General features: G+C 39.2%; 1 protein-coding gene across 4 annotated transcripts in view; it reads left to right on the top strand.

Annotated features, from left to right (window-relative positions):
• Positions 1 to 18862, top strand: part of FAT3 (FAT atypical cadherin 3) — a 748816-nt gene extending 729954 nt beyond the window's left edge. For 2 of the 4 annotated variants that reach the window (XM_085623128.1, XM_085623127.1), the window contains 3 exons: positions 7506 to 7565; positions 7932 to 7967; positions 11778 to 18862. In XM_085623128.1, coding sequence (XP_085479254.1) covers positions 7506 to 7565; positions 7932 to 7967; positions 11778 to 12397 — 716 coding nt within the window. In that variant the 3' untranslated portion in view covers positions 12398 to 18862. The remainder of the gene's footprint in view (positions 1 to 7505; positions 7566 to 7931; positions 7968 to 11777) is intronic. The other 2 variants (XM_085623129.1, XM_085623130.1) reach the window with 1 other exon arrangement.
• The last annotated feature ends 1509 nt before the right edge of the window (positions 18863 to 20371 follow it).

The following is a 20371-nucleotide window of genomic DNA, read 5'->3' as shown; positions in this document are numbered from 1 at the left end:
CAGATCTCTACTGGGGTGAATGTATGACATTGTTCTGCATTCTGTCCATCAACTGTTGTTTTTGCATATAACATAAAGTACGGCATCCGTGGACAAAAAAGTTATGCACGCGGTGTCCCATGAAGTGGGCGCCATGGTGAATGATTAGCATGAAATAAAACAAGTAGTCCCTAAAGGAACACATAATCACCTACAACATAAGTAAACTGTAGTTGGTCAGTGCTCCTCGGCATAAAAGAGAAATGATGTATCAGGAGCACCAATCAATAAGGAGCCAGAAAAAAAGAGCAATGGAGGAGTGAACCAATGTCAAGCATCAGGCAGAATTCCACTGCATGCAGATTACAGGCGGTCTTCCAAACAGCGCATGAGTGCTGCCTAGGCTCGACCTAAAAATGGCTGAAATGGTGCTGCAATTTCGATTTTTCATAAATAGGTTGTTCCGCCTATGTGAATTCTGGGAAACCTTTAAATCTAAGACAGGGGTGTATATATAGTTCTCCACTTTTGTATTTATCACTTTGCATTTGTATTGAGTCCAATGAGAGGACATAATACAGCAATATTGCATAAGCAATAATAAACATCTTCTGGTTAGCTACGACCCTTTGTAGACTCTGGGCTCTCTCTAAACCAGACAAAAATCTTGATGCCCACTCTCCACCAAGTACCAGTTCTGCTGCAGGTTTTAGGGTACCAAGGAACCGAATCTTCAGCAAAATTAAAATGGAACAAAATACACCAGGGGCAAATCTCTGACAGCATCTTTGCTAATTTGCAAACAGGTAATGTACAAAATGTACACATACTCATTCGTATGCGTGCAAAAGTCACTTATTTGGCTAATGGCACTCATAGGCATTTTGCACATGAGCAAATTGCTCATAAGCAAGAAAGTCATCTTGCAAAATACTGGTCTGGATTTAGAAAACTTTTTTCCAAGCTGCACTAGTGCACTGTCTCACAAATTAAATGTGTACACTCTCCAAAGGTGCTGTATTTCTGCAGATGCCTTGGTCATATGCATTTTCCCACAATGGAAAGGCTATGCTCTGCAGCAAGCCAGGCGGAATGGGTGGCACAGATCTCAGGACATCCCTCATTCAGAGAGGGTCACGATGAGGCCCGCACCTAGGGTACGTCCTCTTTCCCCGTGGCACTTCTGAAGTAGGGAGGAGCGCACACTGACAAATATTCAGGCGTGGAACTACCCCAGTGTGTCTAAAGTGATGGCTTCTCAGTGGCAAAGATCTGTAAACCAGGGGCGGTCTACATGGGCAGTCTACAAAAGGTCCTTCACTGTTTCCTTCTGCGGTGTAAATATAATGGTTTGGATTTGCGTATGTTTCAGTAGGAGCTGACAAAAAAGAGTTCCTGCTATTTTCCTTAACTTAGCACTCTGAACAGGGGGACTGTGGGGGGAGGGGACTCAAAAGTGAGCTGGAGAACTCCTTAGGGTTCTTTATTTTTAGATGGTACACAAAACAATGAAGCCCGATTTAGACATCTCATTTTTTCCTGGAATCTCAGAGAGGTACTCTATTTTCACGGCCTAATAAGAGGAAGGACAAACTGTAACACAGGACTACTCGTTACATGTGTCAAAAATTTAACTTACTTAATGAAGTGTTCAACACAGAGCTCCAGTTCGCACACTTCCAATGTGTGCAGTGCTTGAAGTAATGTGTCCAGGAGTGACAGGCAAAAAGAAGTTAAAAGGCATCTACCAATCTAAAACATGTACATGTATAAGAGAAATTAAACATATCCGTTCTGTGTTTGATGACGTATGTCCTATCCTGAGGATGTACTCTTTCTAGGACACTTATGCACCAGACAGCCTTAAACTAACACGTTTTTAAAAGCTGCCCTCTACAAACCTCTTAATGAACGAGAAGAGTGGTCAAGCATCATGAAAATGGATATTTCACACTTGTCGATTATCTGCTGATCATTAATGTCTGGCTCTAATTGGTAAGGCCTAAAACACATTGCTTATAGGCAAAACATATGTCCATATGAAAAAAAGCACTATTGCATAGTGAGGCTAACCCGTGATCTCTGAAGATAGGCTAGTCCTGCTGCCTACTCATCCTTTCTAGTACTAATTGCTCACAGCTTTTATTCTCTTCACAGCATTCCACGTTTCTTTTCCTTTGAACTTTGTGGCTGCATGTTTGATTTCTTTTTTTCAGTTTCACAAGTGAAAAACATTTAGCATTGGTATTTGTCCTCAGTTCCATTACCGACATTTAATAATACGTTTTTAGGGATACGGCAGTAACAGCAATAGTATTACTAGTAGTTGTTGTAGTAGTAGTGTAGTGTAGTAATTATTTATTTAATTTCCCCCCGTTGTCGTCTGCCGAATCCCCACGCCCACCCTGCTCACCGGCCCACCGCTCTTACCTGCACAGGCCGCTCCTGCGTAGGAGTAGTAGTTGAAGGGGCAGTAATAGATCTTGTTGTAGATGTAGGAGTAATAGTTGTAGTAGTAATACAAGTAGGAGTGGTAGCAGTAGGAACAGTAGTAGTTCTTGTAGAAATAGAAGTAGGAACCTTAGTAGTTCTTGTAGTAGAAGCAGGAGTTGTAGTAGTAATACAAGTAGGAGTGGTAGCTGTAGGAACAGTAGTAGTTCTTGTAGAAATAGAAGTAGGAACCTTAGTAGTTCTTGTAGTAGAAGCAGGAGTTGTAGTAGTAATACAAGTAGGAGAAGTAGCTGTAGGAGCAGTAGTAGTTCTTGTTGTAGAAACAGAAGTAGGAGTAGTAGTAGTTGTAAGAAAAGGAGTAGTTGTAGTAGCTTTGTTGTAGTAGTATTTATAACACTACAAGGATGTTCTCAAGAAAGACTTTGGTTCATTCCAAACCAGTTACTCCTATTCCACTAAAGAGGATACTACATCTCTTGGTATCCTATCCATAAACTATGCCTTGTATAGGGATAGAATGATTCATTAATTGGATGTGAGGACAGCTTTATATTTTAATTTTAACTGAAGAAAGCCTAATAAAACATACACTACCCGTTTAGACTTGTATATTTTACAGTCCACTAGATAAACAAGCATTTACAATGCAGCAGGTCTCGCATTTACGTGAGTTTGTGCTATTGGCATTGTAAATGACAATGCCTTTTATTTATGTTTAAGTTTTGGTTTTTGAAACATAAACAAATCGCATTTTCATTTACAATGCCAATAGCTTAAACTGGCATAAATGCAAGACCTATTGCATTGCAACTGCTTGTTTTTTATGCACTTCGACCATGCACTGGAGTTAGTGATATGTGTCGATTTTAATGAGATTGAGTTTCCCATTATTTAGATTTTTTGGGCGGGAACACTAAACGGTTTTGGAGGTCTTAAAAGGGGCAGCGATCTTAGAGCAGTTCAAGACAGATTTAAGGGCCACTTTATGAAACGTATGTCAACCCTACATTAAGAGAGAATAACCTAACATTTTGTGTATGAAAATAAGCTCGTTTTTTAGAAAGTTTTCCGTCAGCTAGCTTAATACATAATAACAAAGATGTTTTTGTTTACTTTTCAAACATTTGGAAAGAGGGAGAATTAGAAAAATCCAAGTGTAAATTAGTAAGAAAGATGAAGAAAAGTAATTTTCACTTTGAAAATCGTCTCCTCTCTGCAGCGCGAGAATTGGCATGCAAGAAATACTTTCTTTAAAGATGCATCTGGGGCTGCAGACACACACTTCATTAGGACACAGAGAACTGCCCGGACACAGTTTGTCTGCAGTAACAGGCGTCGTACTCGCCTCTTGCCCATTGTACCTCGCCAGGTCCTCCTCTGTGAAGAGCCTCACTGATTTAGTGTCAGGCAGACTGTGCTTTAGAGTGACGTCTTCCCCGGAGACAGCAGCATATACATTATAAAGCACAGCTCCATGCATATACAAGTAAAGAGACATGTTGGAGGGAGCGCAGTGCGGTCACTGAGCGGCGACACCCATCCAACAATCAGATAAATCACAAAATCGGCTGTACAACAATATCTTCTTTCTCTGCTACTTCTGTGCCAATGCGGGCTAGTTATTTCCGGGTTTCAATTTACAAAACAAATCCCCGTGGGGAGTAGACATAGAAAAGGGATGACACGTTGAATTGTGTTTAGGACTTGCCTCCACCATTTATTGATATAGTATGGATGAAATGTAAAGCTCCACTGACTTTCTGCGTTTAACAACATGCCTTTAATGCCCGTCATCCTGATCGATGCAACCTGATCCATGCAATGGCAGTCAGCGTTTATCTTTCCGCAAACTGCAGCGAAACTCGAGTATTCAGCATTAGTCGTTAATAGTTCATGAAGTTACAACACCGGTGTACTACGCATGCGTTTATCATCTTGCACCGTGACCAATAACAACAATCATTTGCAATGCAATAGGACTCGAATTTACGTGAAACCTATTGCTTTGCAAACAGGAGTGCGGGAGGGCGGGGTGCAGGGGGACGAGAAGGCACGAACAGTGGTAGTACGGGCGGGGGGGTGAGAAGGCACGGACTGTGGGAGGGGGAGAAGGCATGGGCAGTAAGAGAACCTTATTAAAGAAAATAGTGCTCATAATCTAAATAACACATACCGTGCAACACTCGAAGTAAAGGGGCCAGTAGCCATGGAAGGATACAAATGACGACATGGTAACCATAAGGAGAGACTAACAAGCCTATAAACCAATCGGAAGGTAGCCTTTAGGTAAGACAAAGACACAGATCGCCCGCTGGCTCAGGGTTCGACCTAAAAAAGCAAATACATTTGTAAATCATCCTATACCGAAGGATCTTTTGACATTGGCTATCAAACTCTAATTTCTGAACACAAGCATAATCACAAGAAGTTGCCGGGCAGTACTTAAAAGCTAATACATTTTGCTGTTTTATGTGTTTTCCAGTAACTAGCCGTGGCTCAGTTCTCTTAGAAAACTACTCCAAGCTTACCTAGCACAAACTGAAAATCAGTGTGCTCCTCGAGGCCTTAGTCAATCATGTGTCTTACACAAGCCAAATTCGCTCAGAATTTTGAGAATGTTGGATAGTAGATTAGAGCAAATCCTTATGCAGATATCCGCTGCAGTACTATCAATGCATTTGAAGGTACCATGGAGTTCCTTTTAAATAGATCCCTGTTAAACAACTAGCTAATGCACCTCTGTCTTGCAAAATAAATTTCATTGTCTCATTTGAGCCCCACAGTCAGCTGTACACAGTATTTCTTGGTCATCTGCAATGTAGAAGATGAGCAAGATGACCTAAATAATGAATTTTACCGTGATCAAAAAATGAGGTGAATGAGGACTGGGCAACCCATGGTCTACTGCCAATTAAAAAAAGTTTTAAATTGGCAATAGGCAGGCTTGTCAAATTTTGTATTCATAAATAGTCTGTGGTAACTTTAATGTAAATGTGGGTCTCATCATCTAATGGTTGCTTGCTCACATTAGATCTGCTCAATTACTGAAATATGCTGAAAAGATAGATATTGAAAAGTATTACAGATAGTTGGTAAACTTGAAGAACTACACATTCGTCAATATGCCTATTAAAAAGGTAGATTGTATTTTAGCAAGGCGATCATTACCAGCTTTGTGCTTGACACCATCAAAGCTGTTCAAACTGGAGGTTATGGTACAAATGTCAGATGCAACACCCAGGTTTAGAATAAGAAGATGAGCTTTGTGTTCCTCATCCACATACTCAAAGATGTCAAAGATATCCCACAGTCTTCTCAGTGCCGGGTCAGTGAAAATATTCGGACAGAACACTAACGGTATAAGTGGGAAACAGTGTTCATCAATTTTGCCTAGAACCTGGAGTCTCATTATGGGTTATTAATTACCAGGTGCAGAAGGCCCTACGTAAAATCTGTCTGTTGTGATGTCAATAAAAGCAATAGAAGATAAAATGGACTTGGATTTATGAAAAGGTCTGGAAAGGAGCTGTGGGCAATGATTTAGAAAAGGGTTGGGAAATAAAGAGTAGTTTACATGCCTCGGACTGTACTAGTACAAATCATCTTTTATACTTACTAAAGAGGGGAGCATCAAGCATTTTTTTACAAAATTGTTCCACGATTCTTAACTTCATAACTCTGTTAAATTGTATTAATGTTAGCCTTCATTAAGTTTAATGCAACAAAGGACCCAATGATTAATAGCCACAGATGAGTAGCATGTTCATATGGCAGATATGGATAATAGAATGGCTCACTTGTAAGAAGGCTTTGAAGAATACAGTCATATAAATCCATTCAGAAGGGTTGGATGGCCATCTACTTGCCGATGATTAGAGCGTTTGTTCCATATAAATTGCTCTGCAGTTACCACTGAGAAATAGGAAACATATGTGTGTTTATTTATTTATTTCTTTTTCAAATCAGCATAAGCATTTTTATGAGCAAAGCAATAAACCAGTAGCGCATATATCAATAGCAGATTGGGAAGAAGAACATGTGGGATGATAGGGTAGGTAGTTGGGTTGAATGGAAAGGATAGCAAGATAATAAGCACATGGATTAGGTTGACCTTTTTGGTGGGAATTTAAGCAAGTAAACTTGAGAAGAGGTGGTCAGTGAAAATGCACTTCCAAAAGCTGAGCTTTCACTGAGCACAAGCAAATGAAAATCCCTTGCCTCAACCCTTCAGTAGCAACATTATACCCCCAAAGCTCAATGAATAAAATGGAGTCACCTAGTTGAAAATAAGACTAGAATGCAATATCTGTAATACATCATCACAAGCTGAATTACATGCTGATCTGCTATGGTAAACCCGGACCATGTGGAAAGTCATGAAGGTGGCAACAGTACCATGAGGTACACTATATAAAGGCTGATAACATAAACTAAGGATGGAATGTAATGAAGCGTATCATAGCACAATGTGACACTGACACAGATTTCTAATAATTTTGATGGACGACATAATATAACGTGTGTTGACACCTTACTCATGGGGCCATAATTCACTTTCTGAGTTTCCTTCATGTTCATCATTCAAGGGTAAATTTTTGTAGTGCCTTTTTTAATTTTCTTGTTATCATTCATGAAGGATTGTCCTATAGTATTTTGTTTAGTCAAGTAGTAATTCATTGAAAGTGAGTCATTCATCCAGCCCTTTTTCTTTTTAAAAAAGGGAACACACTTTTGTCTGGCTGTTTTGGTTAATTGATTGTACTGTGGAGTCAGGTCTAAAATTGCAACTTAGCATTCATCTTCACAAACAGACTCATCAATTTGGAAGCAGTGGCATCTATCGAGCAATACTCTGGTGCATAACGAATACGAAAGTGGGTACCTGTCCTCAAATAACTCCCCATGACACCTGTTGACTTCCAATACGGTTATTATGATTGTGTGGAGACTTTGAGTTCAGTGAGCATGGCACTGTGTTCAACATAATGTGATCACTAATGCGAGACTTTTGTGAATTAACATGTATTGTGTGAGTTTCATTTACTAACTTTAAGATTTCCTTCCTTTCCCACAAGCTTCCATAGTGACTGTCATACACCTTGTCAACAATATTGTTGACAATATAGAAAATGAAGGTATTTACTTTTTTCTGCAATATTGTCACTTTTATTTCAGAGCAATATTATTTTACAGTAGCTTCATTTGATTTTCTCAAGGCATGACTATATAAATTAAAATCAGCAATATACCCTTGATATGTATTACAGCTGTGGGTACATGGCCTAAATACAGCTTTTATAGTTGCTGTGTAATAATATTAATAAAGGCATGCATATTGAGTTATTATTTGGATTGTCATTTTGAAAGTACAATTATTTTTCACTAAACAACATAAACAGGTATCTTTTCGTAAGACGCATGCGGGCGTATTGCTTTGTATAGTGACTCATTTTGTCTTCTATAAATGGACAACCTTTTATTTTTTACTTTAAACCGAACAGTGTCTGTAATGGATCAAGGACAGAACTACAACAAAGGTGACTCTTAGAACCCGTGCCTGGCCTGCAGCATTGCGTGCTTGACTTGTGTGTTGATGGACACTTCCCTCGATCTTTGTTTCCACAACTTGCATGTGTGCAATGTGTTTTGTTTGTTGTCAGCTTTGAAAAAAAATGCTCTTTTCATGTCCAGCCTGTTTTAACCGTACATGCAAACGTCCCACCCATATTGTATTGTGCACGTTTTTGTATTCTTCATTGAACGTTAACAAGTGCCAGATTTACTCAATATAACCAGGTTTGCATTGCAGCTTAACAGTAATTGTATGAAAATTATGCACACGCATATAAACGCACACACACATATATATTTATATATATATATATATGTATATATATATATATATACACAAATATACCTCCAGTAAGTGCCACGGAGCTGCTTTGCAGAGTGTTGTAAAAAGGGGCGTGGCCTCTGAACACCCCTCTGCAACGCAGCTCTCTGGCGCATACTGGAGGTACCTGGTGGGCTAGTTAGCCCCCAGGGACCCTCAGGATCGAGGAGAAATTAATTAATTAATTAACTTAAAACGCGCCACAGGGCGTGTTTGCAGACATGTCACCTCAGGCCACGCCCCCTTCCTTCACCATTGTGCAAACGCGCCCCATGGCGAGTTGTAAGTTGGGGAATTAATTATCTTTCAATACTGAAGGTCCCTGAGGGCCAACTAGCCCACCAGGTACCTCCAGTATGCACCAGGGAGCTGCGTTGCAGACAGGTGTTCAGAGGCCACGCCCCTTTTTACACCTCTCTGCAACGCAGCTCTGTGGCGCTTACTGGAGGTACCTAGTGGGCTAGTTTGAGCCGAGGGACCCTTAGGATTCAAGGCAACTTAATCTCTCAACTTAAAACGGCCACAGGGCGCGTTTACACAGTGGTGAAGAGAGGGGGCGGGGCCTGAGGTGACATGTGCAAACACGCCCTGTGGCACGTTTTAAGTTGGGGAAATAATTCCCCTTCAATCTTGAAGGACCCTGGGGGCCAACTAGCCCACCAGGTGCTTCCAGTAAGCGCCACTACGTGGCGTTGCAGAGAGGTGGTGCAGGCCGTGCCCCTTTTTACACATCTCTGCAATGGCCCCCCTCCCTACACCAGTGTGCAAACGCGCCCTGTAGCGCGTTTTAAGAGGTAGTTTTAATCCCCCTGCCCTATTATATACTAGGGGCTTACAGAGGAGGTCATGCTAATAACAGGGGTACCCCAACTCATAGTGTTCCCTAGTGTATGTAGGTGTTTTAACTGTATTCTAAGTGTCTTTTAGCATAGCACTGGCTCTCGGAATGGTTAGTCAGAGTCAGTTACCACCAGTACCCATATGAAAAAGTTGAGGGTACAGGATGATTTTGCAACAAGGCCTCTTTCTGCTCCTCGGTTTGTCCTTTCTGCATGTATTCCTTCTTCCTTCACTTTTCTTCGTCTTTGAGGACTTCTGTTGCTTCTTTCTGCATTTCTTTTTCTTCTTTCTCTGTGTTTTTTCTTCTTTCTTCACATGTCCTACCTCTGTAAGCATAGTTAGAAACTAGCATTTAAAAGACCTTAGAAATTAACTGAAAAAACCATAGGTTTCAGGCACGTTATAGTTACAAGTTAGCATTTAAAAAACCATTGAAATTCACTGAAAAAAACATAGGTTTCAGGCACGTTATAGTTAGGAATTAGCATTTAAAAAACCTTAGAAATACACTGAAAAAACCATAGGTTTCACGGGCGTTATAGTTAGTTGGACATTTCACTCGTACAAAACCATTGAAATTCCCCCATTACAGTTAGTTCAGCTAACTATAACACGCGCGCCCGCAATGAACTGCTGATGACATCACATTTTACATCACTCATGACATGGTCAGTGAAATCACTCATGACATCACTGATGACATCTCAAATGACATCACTGATAACATCACTGATGACATCATCCTTGTGATAGAGTGGCAGACATCCTCTCACCCTAATATAACCTTTGATACACATACTCAAAAATAGAAACTAACATTTTCAAAACAATGGACATACCAATACCACTTACAACACACCTATTTAGTAATTCCAAGATCTACACATCATCCACTCATTCACCAACAGTCCCTATACTGTCACTCATACATGTACTCACTCATCATATGTACTCATACACCTATACATCCTGTTAGACACCACCACTCATCCATAGAGTTACTCACACATGCAAACAAAGTATCAAACATCCATTTGCTTGCATATACAGTTATACACACACTACCACACTTACTTCTACAGAAACTTACACATACTTACTCTCTTAAACAATCACTTATAGAAACACCTACTTATTTGTACAGGAACTCTTCCAATCGCTCACTCTCACATATACTCACTTATATACACCAATACTCACATATACTAGTTTAAAACATATGTAGTTACTCATAAAGACACTATTGAGACAGTCATTCACTCACTAACGCACCCATACACACACTCATCCACCTATACAGTCCTGCACATGTGCTGTCTTCAACACATACAAACAGTGAGTCACTCATTCATGCATCTGTGCACTAAGTAATACCCCCCACCGAACCATACAGACACTCATACTGATACTCAAAAAACCAACTAATAACCCATATAGACACTCATGTAGCTACTCACCAACCCATGCATCCACTTATACACAAAGTGAGAGACTGATACAGATATTTACATATTTAAACCTTACTCACTAACCCATGTATCCACTAAGATACACTTAATCAGTCAGTTATGCAATCAATTTTATAAAAAAAAACATCCATTTAGACACTTATATACCCATTTATTCTTCCATCGACCTTGAGATATACATATATAAAACATATTTAATTTTCAGAAAAACACACATTCACTGGATGAAGTCATCAGTGATGTCATGAGTGATGTCATTTGAGATGTCATCAGTGATGTCATGAGTGATGTCACTGACCATGTCATGAGTGATGTAATATGTGACGTTATCAGCAGTGCATTGCGGGCGCGTAAGTTATAGTTAGCTGAACTAACTATAATGGGGGAATTTCAATTGTTTTGTACGAGTGAAATGTCCAACTAACTATAACGCCCCTGAAACCTATGGTTTTTTTCAGTGAATATATATATATATGTTTATCGTGGTTAAAATTAACCACCCTTGGATGTACAGCAATTGAACTTAGCCCTCGTTGATGACATATGAACTGATAAAATGTTCAAACTTCAGGAGGAATTGGCAAGTATAACCCAATGGCTAGTGTTTATATTCTAACATAACGTGTATTTGTAAACCATATGTTCCTCCTAGAAGGGTATTTTGGTACTGAAACAATAGATGTTTATTGTTTCCAACTCAATGGTACACATTATATTGACTTCAGAAAGATGAAAGTTGGGTGGACTCAGCAGGATTCAAACCCATGCCGTAGTTCACAGATCCCTGGGGTGGATGCATTGGTCCACTGAGCCCCCACTCACTTCTATTTCTAACTGCTTTGCAAAAGTAGATAAACAGAGCAGTCTTTCCACATGCACTACTGACTTATATCTGAAAGTGTAAATGGCTGTGATATTTTTGCTTCAAATGTTTGCTCGCTATGTTATGCCCTAATAACTTTTCTTTTTATATATTGGAAGCATGACTGATAAAACACGAGCATGCTGAACATTGTTTGCTTTGCATGCTGAACTTTTTTATTAATATTCTGAATTCATAACATTGTGTTGAGCAGCTGCACACTACTGGATTACCCATTTGCTTTGATTCAAGGAAAATGATGTTTATATTTCTCTTTTATCAGCGTATCATTGGGACACCTCTGACTGGATGCCGAATGCTCGCTTGTCTGACATTGAGGAGGCGCCCAACTTTGAGGCAGGAGATGCTTCCTCTGCCCACCGTGGGAGTTCAAGGGAGCTAGAGTCAGATTACTACCTGGGCGGCTTTGACATTGACAGCGACTACCCACCACCTCAGGATGAAGAGTTTTTGAACCATGACCAGTTGCCACCCCCTCTACCTGAGGACTACCAGGATCACTATGACACTCTCCCCACATCACAACCCATATCTGTGGCCAGCACTCTAAGTCCAGACTGCAGGCGACGGCCACAGTTCCATCCAAGCCAGTACCTTCCCCCGCACCAACTCCCCATTGAGACTGATCCAGCCGGGTCTCAGACTGGACACACATTTAGTACATTTGGTGGTGGATTGAGTCACAAAATGGACACTGTCGCTGCTGATAACATGTCCTTAACCTTGCACAATTCTATGGACACCTCCTCATCAGATGTTTCAGCAATTGGTGGTTTTGATGATTCTGAAGTAGCCATAAGTGACTTTGAGAGCGTCGAAGAGCTTAATCTGGATCAAATTCACATTCCTTTTGTGGAAACACAACATCAGACACAAGTGTAAAGAAGACTTTGGGGATTTTAGGGATGGGATGTCCATGTGTTAATCAAGGTACATAATGAAGCTTGAACTGTTTAAGCAGAACTCTTTTGCATATTATTTTGATGAAAGATAGGTGCTGGCACTAAAAAGGACACTTGCTTAAAATATATGCCACTAATGTATTGCTGAAAGTTAGTTGACAATCCTTTTAATATCTTCCTTGTATTTATTTGAAAGAGTTCCATTCAATTTCTGCAGCAGCAACCATTTAATCTATAAATATTTGTAGTAGACATCAAAGATTTAATTCACTATTCACTTCCTTTCTGCCAATGTGCTATTAAGGATGTTACTCTGTGTCGTGTCATGGTGGTATTTACATAGAGGCATGAAATAATACAAACCAAAAGAGTTGTAAACACCTTAAAGAGACAGTCAAAGCTGGAACATTACAGTTGTTCAGTCTTTATGAATGTACAGTCAGAACCAAGATATTGTACTAGAGCATAGTCATAATAATAAGCCGCTTCAGTAATGTCAATGAAATGTAACTTATGCAGTCATCATAATGAGCAAACAGTCATTCTGATGTAGAATTCAAAGTGACTCTTTGGGTCATCATGTCAATCCATCCTAGTTCAACATTGATTGCTGCATATCAGTGCACATGATTCCTTAGTTAGGCTCTTTAAAGCCCTGCACTCTCATTACGAGTGGCCCGGTCCCAGACCCACACCCGGTAAGTTCTCACCACTGGAGAAGACATTACCTGGGGTCCCAATAATTCCAGGGGTGCAAAGTTGCGAGTATCTTGCGGCATCTCTGAGAGCTGGGGAATTACCAGGTGATTTTCGATCTGAATTGTGTGGTAAACTACCTTCTTCATTGCAGTTTCCCTTGGACGTTTTTGGCTATGTTGAACAGCCGAAAGCTCCTGGAGAAAAAGGCTAAGTACATGATGTTAAGGAACCACTTGTAATGAGGGCCTTTAAGTGATTTGTTTACGTTTGTCTCACCTCGTAGACTGGTTAACTGTTCTGCTGGATGAATTTTACCATTTTTTAGATGGTACGTTTTGCAAATGAAGATTTGAAGGAAGGTTGGTATGCAACAGCATATGCAATGCCAAGCAAAGATCACCATATGGTGTGATGCTGTATCTAGCAATACATTAGCCATGAAAACAATTGCCATATTGGACTAGGGTATTACTACTGCTCCTACAATTGATGGTATTCTGAAGTCGGATATGTAGTGTTAAAATAATCGTTTTTTTCATTGTTTTGTTTTGAAAAGACCCACTGTTCAATTATGAATTGAGAATTGAAAGATCCTCAATTTGATCCTTGAACATCCTCTATATTTGCGATGATATCGCTCCAACTTATATTGATCTTGCAAAAAAGCACAGCATTTTTCATTTGCACAAATGTAAAAACTCATAGATTTGTAATACTCAACCGAGAGTGTCCCTCAAGTCAACCAAGTTTTTGCAAGGGTATTGCTCTGAACAAATGTTCTTGACAGGAAGAATCTAAGATACATTCTGCAATATTGGTAATATCTTAAAATTTTTAATCTGTCTTTAGTTCGTAGGTTTGGTGCTTAACACCAAGGTCAAACATGCCACTAAAACAGGAAAAATATTGTGGTAAGTAGGTATAAAATATGTGTCATACATTGTCATGTAATTCTAGACACACTAAGCGATTTGGCAAAGCTTTGTTTTGAATAGATACAAAAGTTAATATTATTATTATTTTTGTTAAACTCCATGAAGAGCAAAATCACTGTTTCTGATTCTTCCTTTCTACAAGTGTTTTCGCCATTACATTTTTAATAGATTGAAGTGGTCAAACGACACTTTGACTACAGCAGGGATATATGCAACAGAATCAATCACAAACATAAATGCAGTACAACTTCTTACTGTTAAAATCAAGCTTTCCCTTTGACTCTTAAAAAGCTCTCCAGGATTCCATCATCACAAAATGGTGTGGGTGGACAGACGGGCAAATGTTTTTTAACATTATTTCTCACTAAATGAACTAAAATGGTTAGTCACAGTCCAGGAAAATAGCAGTATCACTACAAAGACCATATAAAATACAGCTCCAACTGGAACTATGCTATTTAGTAGATTTTTATTCCAGAGTGTTTTCTGTTTTCAGGGAACCAAGTACCAGCTTTATACAACGTGCACAATGTAAACATTTACAAACTTGACACTAAATTATCTTAAAGCAAGGACAGTGCAAAATGCAATATAGTGGATCACCAAAAATCACATCTAGCAGGTGTGAAACAGCTTCCACCTTGATGTAAATTTACTATTTCTTCCAGAGGCCATATATTAAACATGTGGTTGTGTGTTTATGTGTGGGTATTAGAATACTATTGTAATACATATCTCTATGTCATGCTAATAAACATAGTCCGCATTTTGTACAGTGGTAAAAATTAAATCAGATATATATATATTGTGATTCACTTCACAAACATATGAAAATAAAAGAACTCTAATATTTTTATCAGAAGTACAATAGCTCCTTAATAAGATAGACCGTTGCTATTTGCAATTCTTAGGGAGTCTTTGACCAAACAGAGGTAACAAACCATTCTGCAAGGAGCAAAAAGTCTATTAAAATGGGTTAACAGAGTGTTTTCCTCAGCTATATGCTATATACTTCTGTATACCCACAATGTTTCGCAATTTACTACCAGAAGTTGAAGTGTGACTCTTATGCTATTTGCCTGAGCGGAAAGTAGGTTGGTGAGGTCTCAAGTGAGCAGTATCTGACTTTACACCATGTAGCTTATGAAGGTTAACCTTTAAAGTGCCTATTCTGTTGTTATGTTCCAAAACCTTTGGCAAAATGTAAAAAGAGGAAGAAGTTATGTCCATGTATATCCATGCCAAGTGGTAATTTAACCACTTGACATGGATATACATGAACATGGACGGCTGTATGCCATCATAAGGCCGTCTTGATAATCCCATGAATCTTTTTCTCTGTATCCTACATCTACTATCATTAACACTCACAGAAGAAAAATTTCATATGTTCAGTCATAATAACTATGTATGAGTTTCTGGTCTCTACTTACAAATCTCATGACATGGATCTTTTGCATTTGCACATCCGCAGATCAGCAGGGAAAATAGTTTTCAAAACTCTGCATATGTTCCTTAAGGCAGTGCAAAATAAATGTACAACTGTACCAGATTTTGTGAACAGGGCCTTAAATCTGATAATCAATCCAAATATAGAAATAACTTATTATTTGATGTTCAAGTTCCATCCATACAGAATATGAACCTGAGTGTTTTTTTATTCTTTATGTGGGTGCTGATTGACACACTAAGCATAAGCAAAGAAACCTTAATACTTTGTCACCTTAATAAAGGAATGGCACATTTTCATTATGTTGGTATACTTGTTGCAAAATCTTTCCACTCAGGAATGGCGAAATAATCAAAGATGTCAGCTTAATCTCCAATATTTCCTCATAGTTCACCGTCAACAGTATTTCAGAGCTCTCTAGTTTATTAGTAGTGAAATGTTTTTTAAATATTACACTGCTGCATAGTTGTAATCCGATTTACAAATTATTGCATTATCAGTCATATGTTGGCACTGATCAACCACAAGCACTTGGATAAATTGGAAAATATGTTAGAAATGTAGTAATAGACTTTATTGGAAAACCCGCCCTCAACAAAAAGGCTGTGTTTGCCTCACCACTGAGGACTACAAAAAGGTGATGACTGGAATTCTTGAATTAGTCTAAGCCACTGGTCATTATTCGTTGCAGCATCCCGGTCCAGCCCAGAGAGTCAAGCCAGGTCCTCTCTGAACTGGAGAACAAGCAAACTTAACACCACAGAGATCCATTACTAGTATGAGGCTGGTATGGGAGGGAGGCATTCTTCCCAGCCATTCATTATGGGCTATAGGAATATTTTGTGTTTGATCCCAAGTGCTGTTGCTATCTGTCCAGGATGGATACAAAATATTTCCATTGGTGAACTAGTCCATGGCATGTTTTTCTGGCAAAAGAGTGAATTGAATCCTACTACAACAAGGTGTCCCCAAATATTGCTGTTATAAGGATATATTTTTTTTATCATAAGTGGGCCACACAATTTATATTGTAATTGTAAGAAATGTACTTTTACAGGTTTCCTTCTACATTTGGGGTATCTATCTAATATTTTGGAGATTCGCAAAGATCCCAAGGAATATCTCTGACTGTTGTAGATGTTCAGTGTTACTACTGGTTGATATCTACGTCTGCTCATGAGTAAGGCAGGTGGAAATGTGCATTTGCACCTTTAAGTATTGTCCTGTATTTAACACTACACAGAAAACCTTTTTCTTACTGAACAAACACTATTCTTTGCACCCCATGAAAAAAGAATCATCTAAGTCAATCACATTAACAGCAATTTTACACATTCTACCAGTTTTAACAGGGTGGTATCCCTACTTTGACCTCGTCTGTGCATCACTTCCCATTAATAGGACCAGATTGCACATTTTCTAGAGGCTCACGTACTGCACAATGCACGAGCCATCTGCCCAGTACAAAATAAACACACCTTGTGCTCAACAAACTCGTAGCATGGTACTACATTGTGTTAAAAATCAATACATTTATTTATAGAGCTCATGAGCCTGAATTTTATCTGATGCAAATCATTTGTGTTACGTGAAGGCACAAAGCAAATTTGGAGCATATGCAAAATAGATGTTTGCCAAACGTAGTTCCTTTTCAGAAAAAGCAATCCAACAGGCCCCCTTTTCTGATTTCATGTAAAATGTATGGCTTTGGGGGACGTGTGTGCTTAATGTACCAAAATGCCTTAATCTGGCCTGTTCATGGGATATGACATTTACTTTGCACAGCTCTTTAAACTATTTTGAAACATAAACTCTAATTGATAATGCAGAACCAGGCCAGACACAGTATACCTCCTATCATATGTAAGGGCCAGGTGAGTTGTCACGAGTTAATACTGACATATTCAGCTAGGCACTGTGTCTAAGTGTTTGGCACAAACTGTGGCAAATCATAATATGCACTTCGGAAAAAATATTAATTGCTTCTGTGAATCAAAACACCTTTAGAGCTTCTGCATTTTCTCCAGAATACTCTAATACCTTTAGGCTTTGGCAGGACAAGTCATGTATAATACACCAGCACTACAGAGGACCACACACAGGGGCTTATTTACAAGCCTCTTGTGCTGCCGGTTTGTCACTTTTTATATGGGAAAAAGCGATGCACTGGCGGTGCAAGGGGCTTGTAAATAAGACCCACAATATAAAAGTACAGAAAAAAAGCACATGCATTATGAAATTAAGTCACTTATTAAAAATTGTTTCTCCTTTGCAATGTGTCTCTTTCACTCTTTCTAGCCATCTTCATTCAAAAATCAGCACACCACTAAGAAATTGATGTAAAAATGTTGCCATTATTTCATTGATTTTGAGTTCTGAAAGGAATCATTAGTGCACTAAACATTATGAGTGTTATTTAACATCTAAAACATTAGAGAGCTCAAGATTACCTGGAATAAGACAGTTGGTCAATTCCTTAGCCCATAACAAATAGCAATATGTTTATGGAATTACAAAAGGCCATAATTCGTAGTCTGTATTAGTGTTAAAGAAGTGTTAAACCTGTGATAGAGAAATTCGCTTAGAATAGCCTGTGCTCAGTCAAGTGTGGGATAGTGGACTCACTATTACTTTACACATTTTTGAGGTCATACTTCTTCATTTCAAGTTGTGACAGTTGTGTTTTAGAAACTAAAATTCTTCCCTTTAGCCATTGTTATTGGAAGGATTGTCCTGTAAATTTCTCTCTATTGTAAACAGACTGATATGTAAAGATGTATGTGTTGGTGTTTAAATTGTTTGTAAAAATTTGTATATAATGGTTTACATTTTCAATGCTTTTGTAGATATTTGATGCCAATTGGTCATTTCAAATGTATGTTTTGATCTGAATCAGACGAATGTTTTCAAACACAATTCTACACTTTCAACATGGCAAAAGTTGTAGATTTAAAAATTGTACTATTTTTAGTTTCAAATGTACTGTAATATTTCATTTGGCTATGCTCACTCATTTAACTATTTTTTTTTAGGAAAATTCTTTTTTATTGAATTTTTTAACAATTGTGTTTTGCACAGATCTTAAGTAAAAGGTTTATATGGCATTTCAATGAATTCTTGAAGGATGTTATTTTTCTGCATCACAAAAGAATTTATGCAAAAGGGAAATAAGTCACTTCAAGTGAATTTTGTCCCTCTGAAGATTATTGCTCCTATGTGTAAAATATATATTGCTGTCAGCAGTATTAAGTCTTGTGTTATTTTCTTTAAAACCAGTGTACAGGTTTGTAACTGCCAGAATTTGCTAAAAGTTGATGGATAAAACAAATTTTGAAGTTCAATAAACGGTGGATTATTTTTATTTTTTTGTATTTGAATCTGTCTTTGATATACTTCTCATGCAACAGTAAATACAAATAAAGTTTTATTGCATCAATCCTACACAAAGTTGCAGGGATTCTAAAAGGAACAATGTGGATGTTGTCGCAGGGCATGAATAGTGTGAGAGTTGAAACAGAAATTGAGACATGAAAGGGGAAGAGTGAGGTAAAATGCACAGGGTGAAAAACATGTATTTGAAACTTCTCCTAAGACCCCATGCTTATTCGAGCTGCAGCCGGGTCTGGGTCCTAGGGATAATAGGGCTTGCTAGAAAAGGATTTCTGCAGTCACATCAGTTAATGACACCAAGGTGAGTCTTCTGTAAATAGCAAAGCGGCAACAAGCCCTGTTTCCCCAAAATGAACCTTAAGGTATGTTTGCCTACAAACATGGGTAAAAAGAGACCCTGCTACTTTTTGCAAGACTTATAAAACTGTGCTTTCAACAATATACCTAATATGCACAAACACATAACAATGTCACTGTGATCCACATTTATTTTGATAGCAAGACAGAGGCAGACTGCCTCACTCATATGTGTTCTACTAGGGCTGGCTTTAGGCATGGGTGGGGGCTGGGACTAGGCCCAGGCAGTGGCGTAGCTAAGGGGGGTGGTGGGGTGGGCCCTGTTTTTGGGGGCGGAGGCGAGCGCAAGGTAAGTTTTCTTGTTTTGTAAAAAATTCACCCTCGTCTGCGCCAGCACATCCCCCTCATCATCGTCTGTCGCCAGCACCACTCACCACTCACCACTCACCACTCTTACCTGCTCCAGCCGTCACTGGGAGGCAAACACAGGGACTGCCCTGGGTGGTAAAAGGTCTAGCTATGCCACTGGGCCCAGGGCGCCTTGCTTTGGATGGGTGCACTCAGGTTACCTACCAATTGCTTTTAATTATTTTGTATTTTTAATTCCAGGCCACCAGTGCCTGTTCATTATCTTCTGGCCTCTCTATAGATCTTTTTTGTTTTTCCTCAAGTCCATTATCCTCCGCTGTTCCTTTTCTTCTCCTCTGCATTCTTTCCCCCCAACCCCATGCAATTTGGTTCAGAGGATAAGGAAGGGCACAAAGTTGCTTTTAAATTGGGGTGTTATGTGAACAAAAGCTAGCCCTGTGTTCTACGACAGATAATGCATTTAGGGTTGATGCACATTTTTCTGTTGAAAACGCGCTGTCAGCTCCCTGACCCCTTCATTCCCCAGCAGCCATACATCGATCACAACATGCAAACACAACATGCAAACACAACACGAAAAACATAATAAGCAAACACAAATACACTAACAGAAAGAGACATGCGCAGGGGGTGATAATTTACGCAATCTCACTCACACTCACTCACACACATTTACACACATTGCCATCACCAGGAGCGTCACAAGGGGCCAGCAGCCGGGGGCTGATCGCCCCAGACCGTGCCATTTTTAGGGCCGACAGTGTGCTTGGTTCATGATATATTCATGATGAGGCAGGGAAGGTCAGTCATCACT

The sequence above is a fragment of the Triturus cristatus genome, chromosome 8, assembly GCF_964204655.1.
Source record: "Triturus cristatus chromosome 8, aTriCri1.1, whole genome shotgun sequence".
In the NCBI taxonomy this organism is placed as follows: Eukaryota; Metazoa; Chordata; class Amphibia; order Caudata; family Salamandridae; genus Triturus; species Triturus cristatus.
Note: the sequence above shows the minus strand (reverse complement) of the source record. Positions and strands in the feature narration are given on the sequence as shown.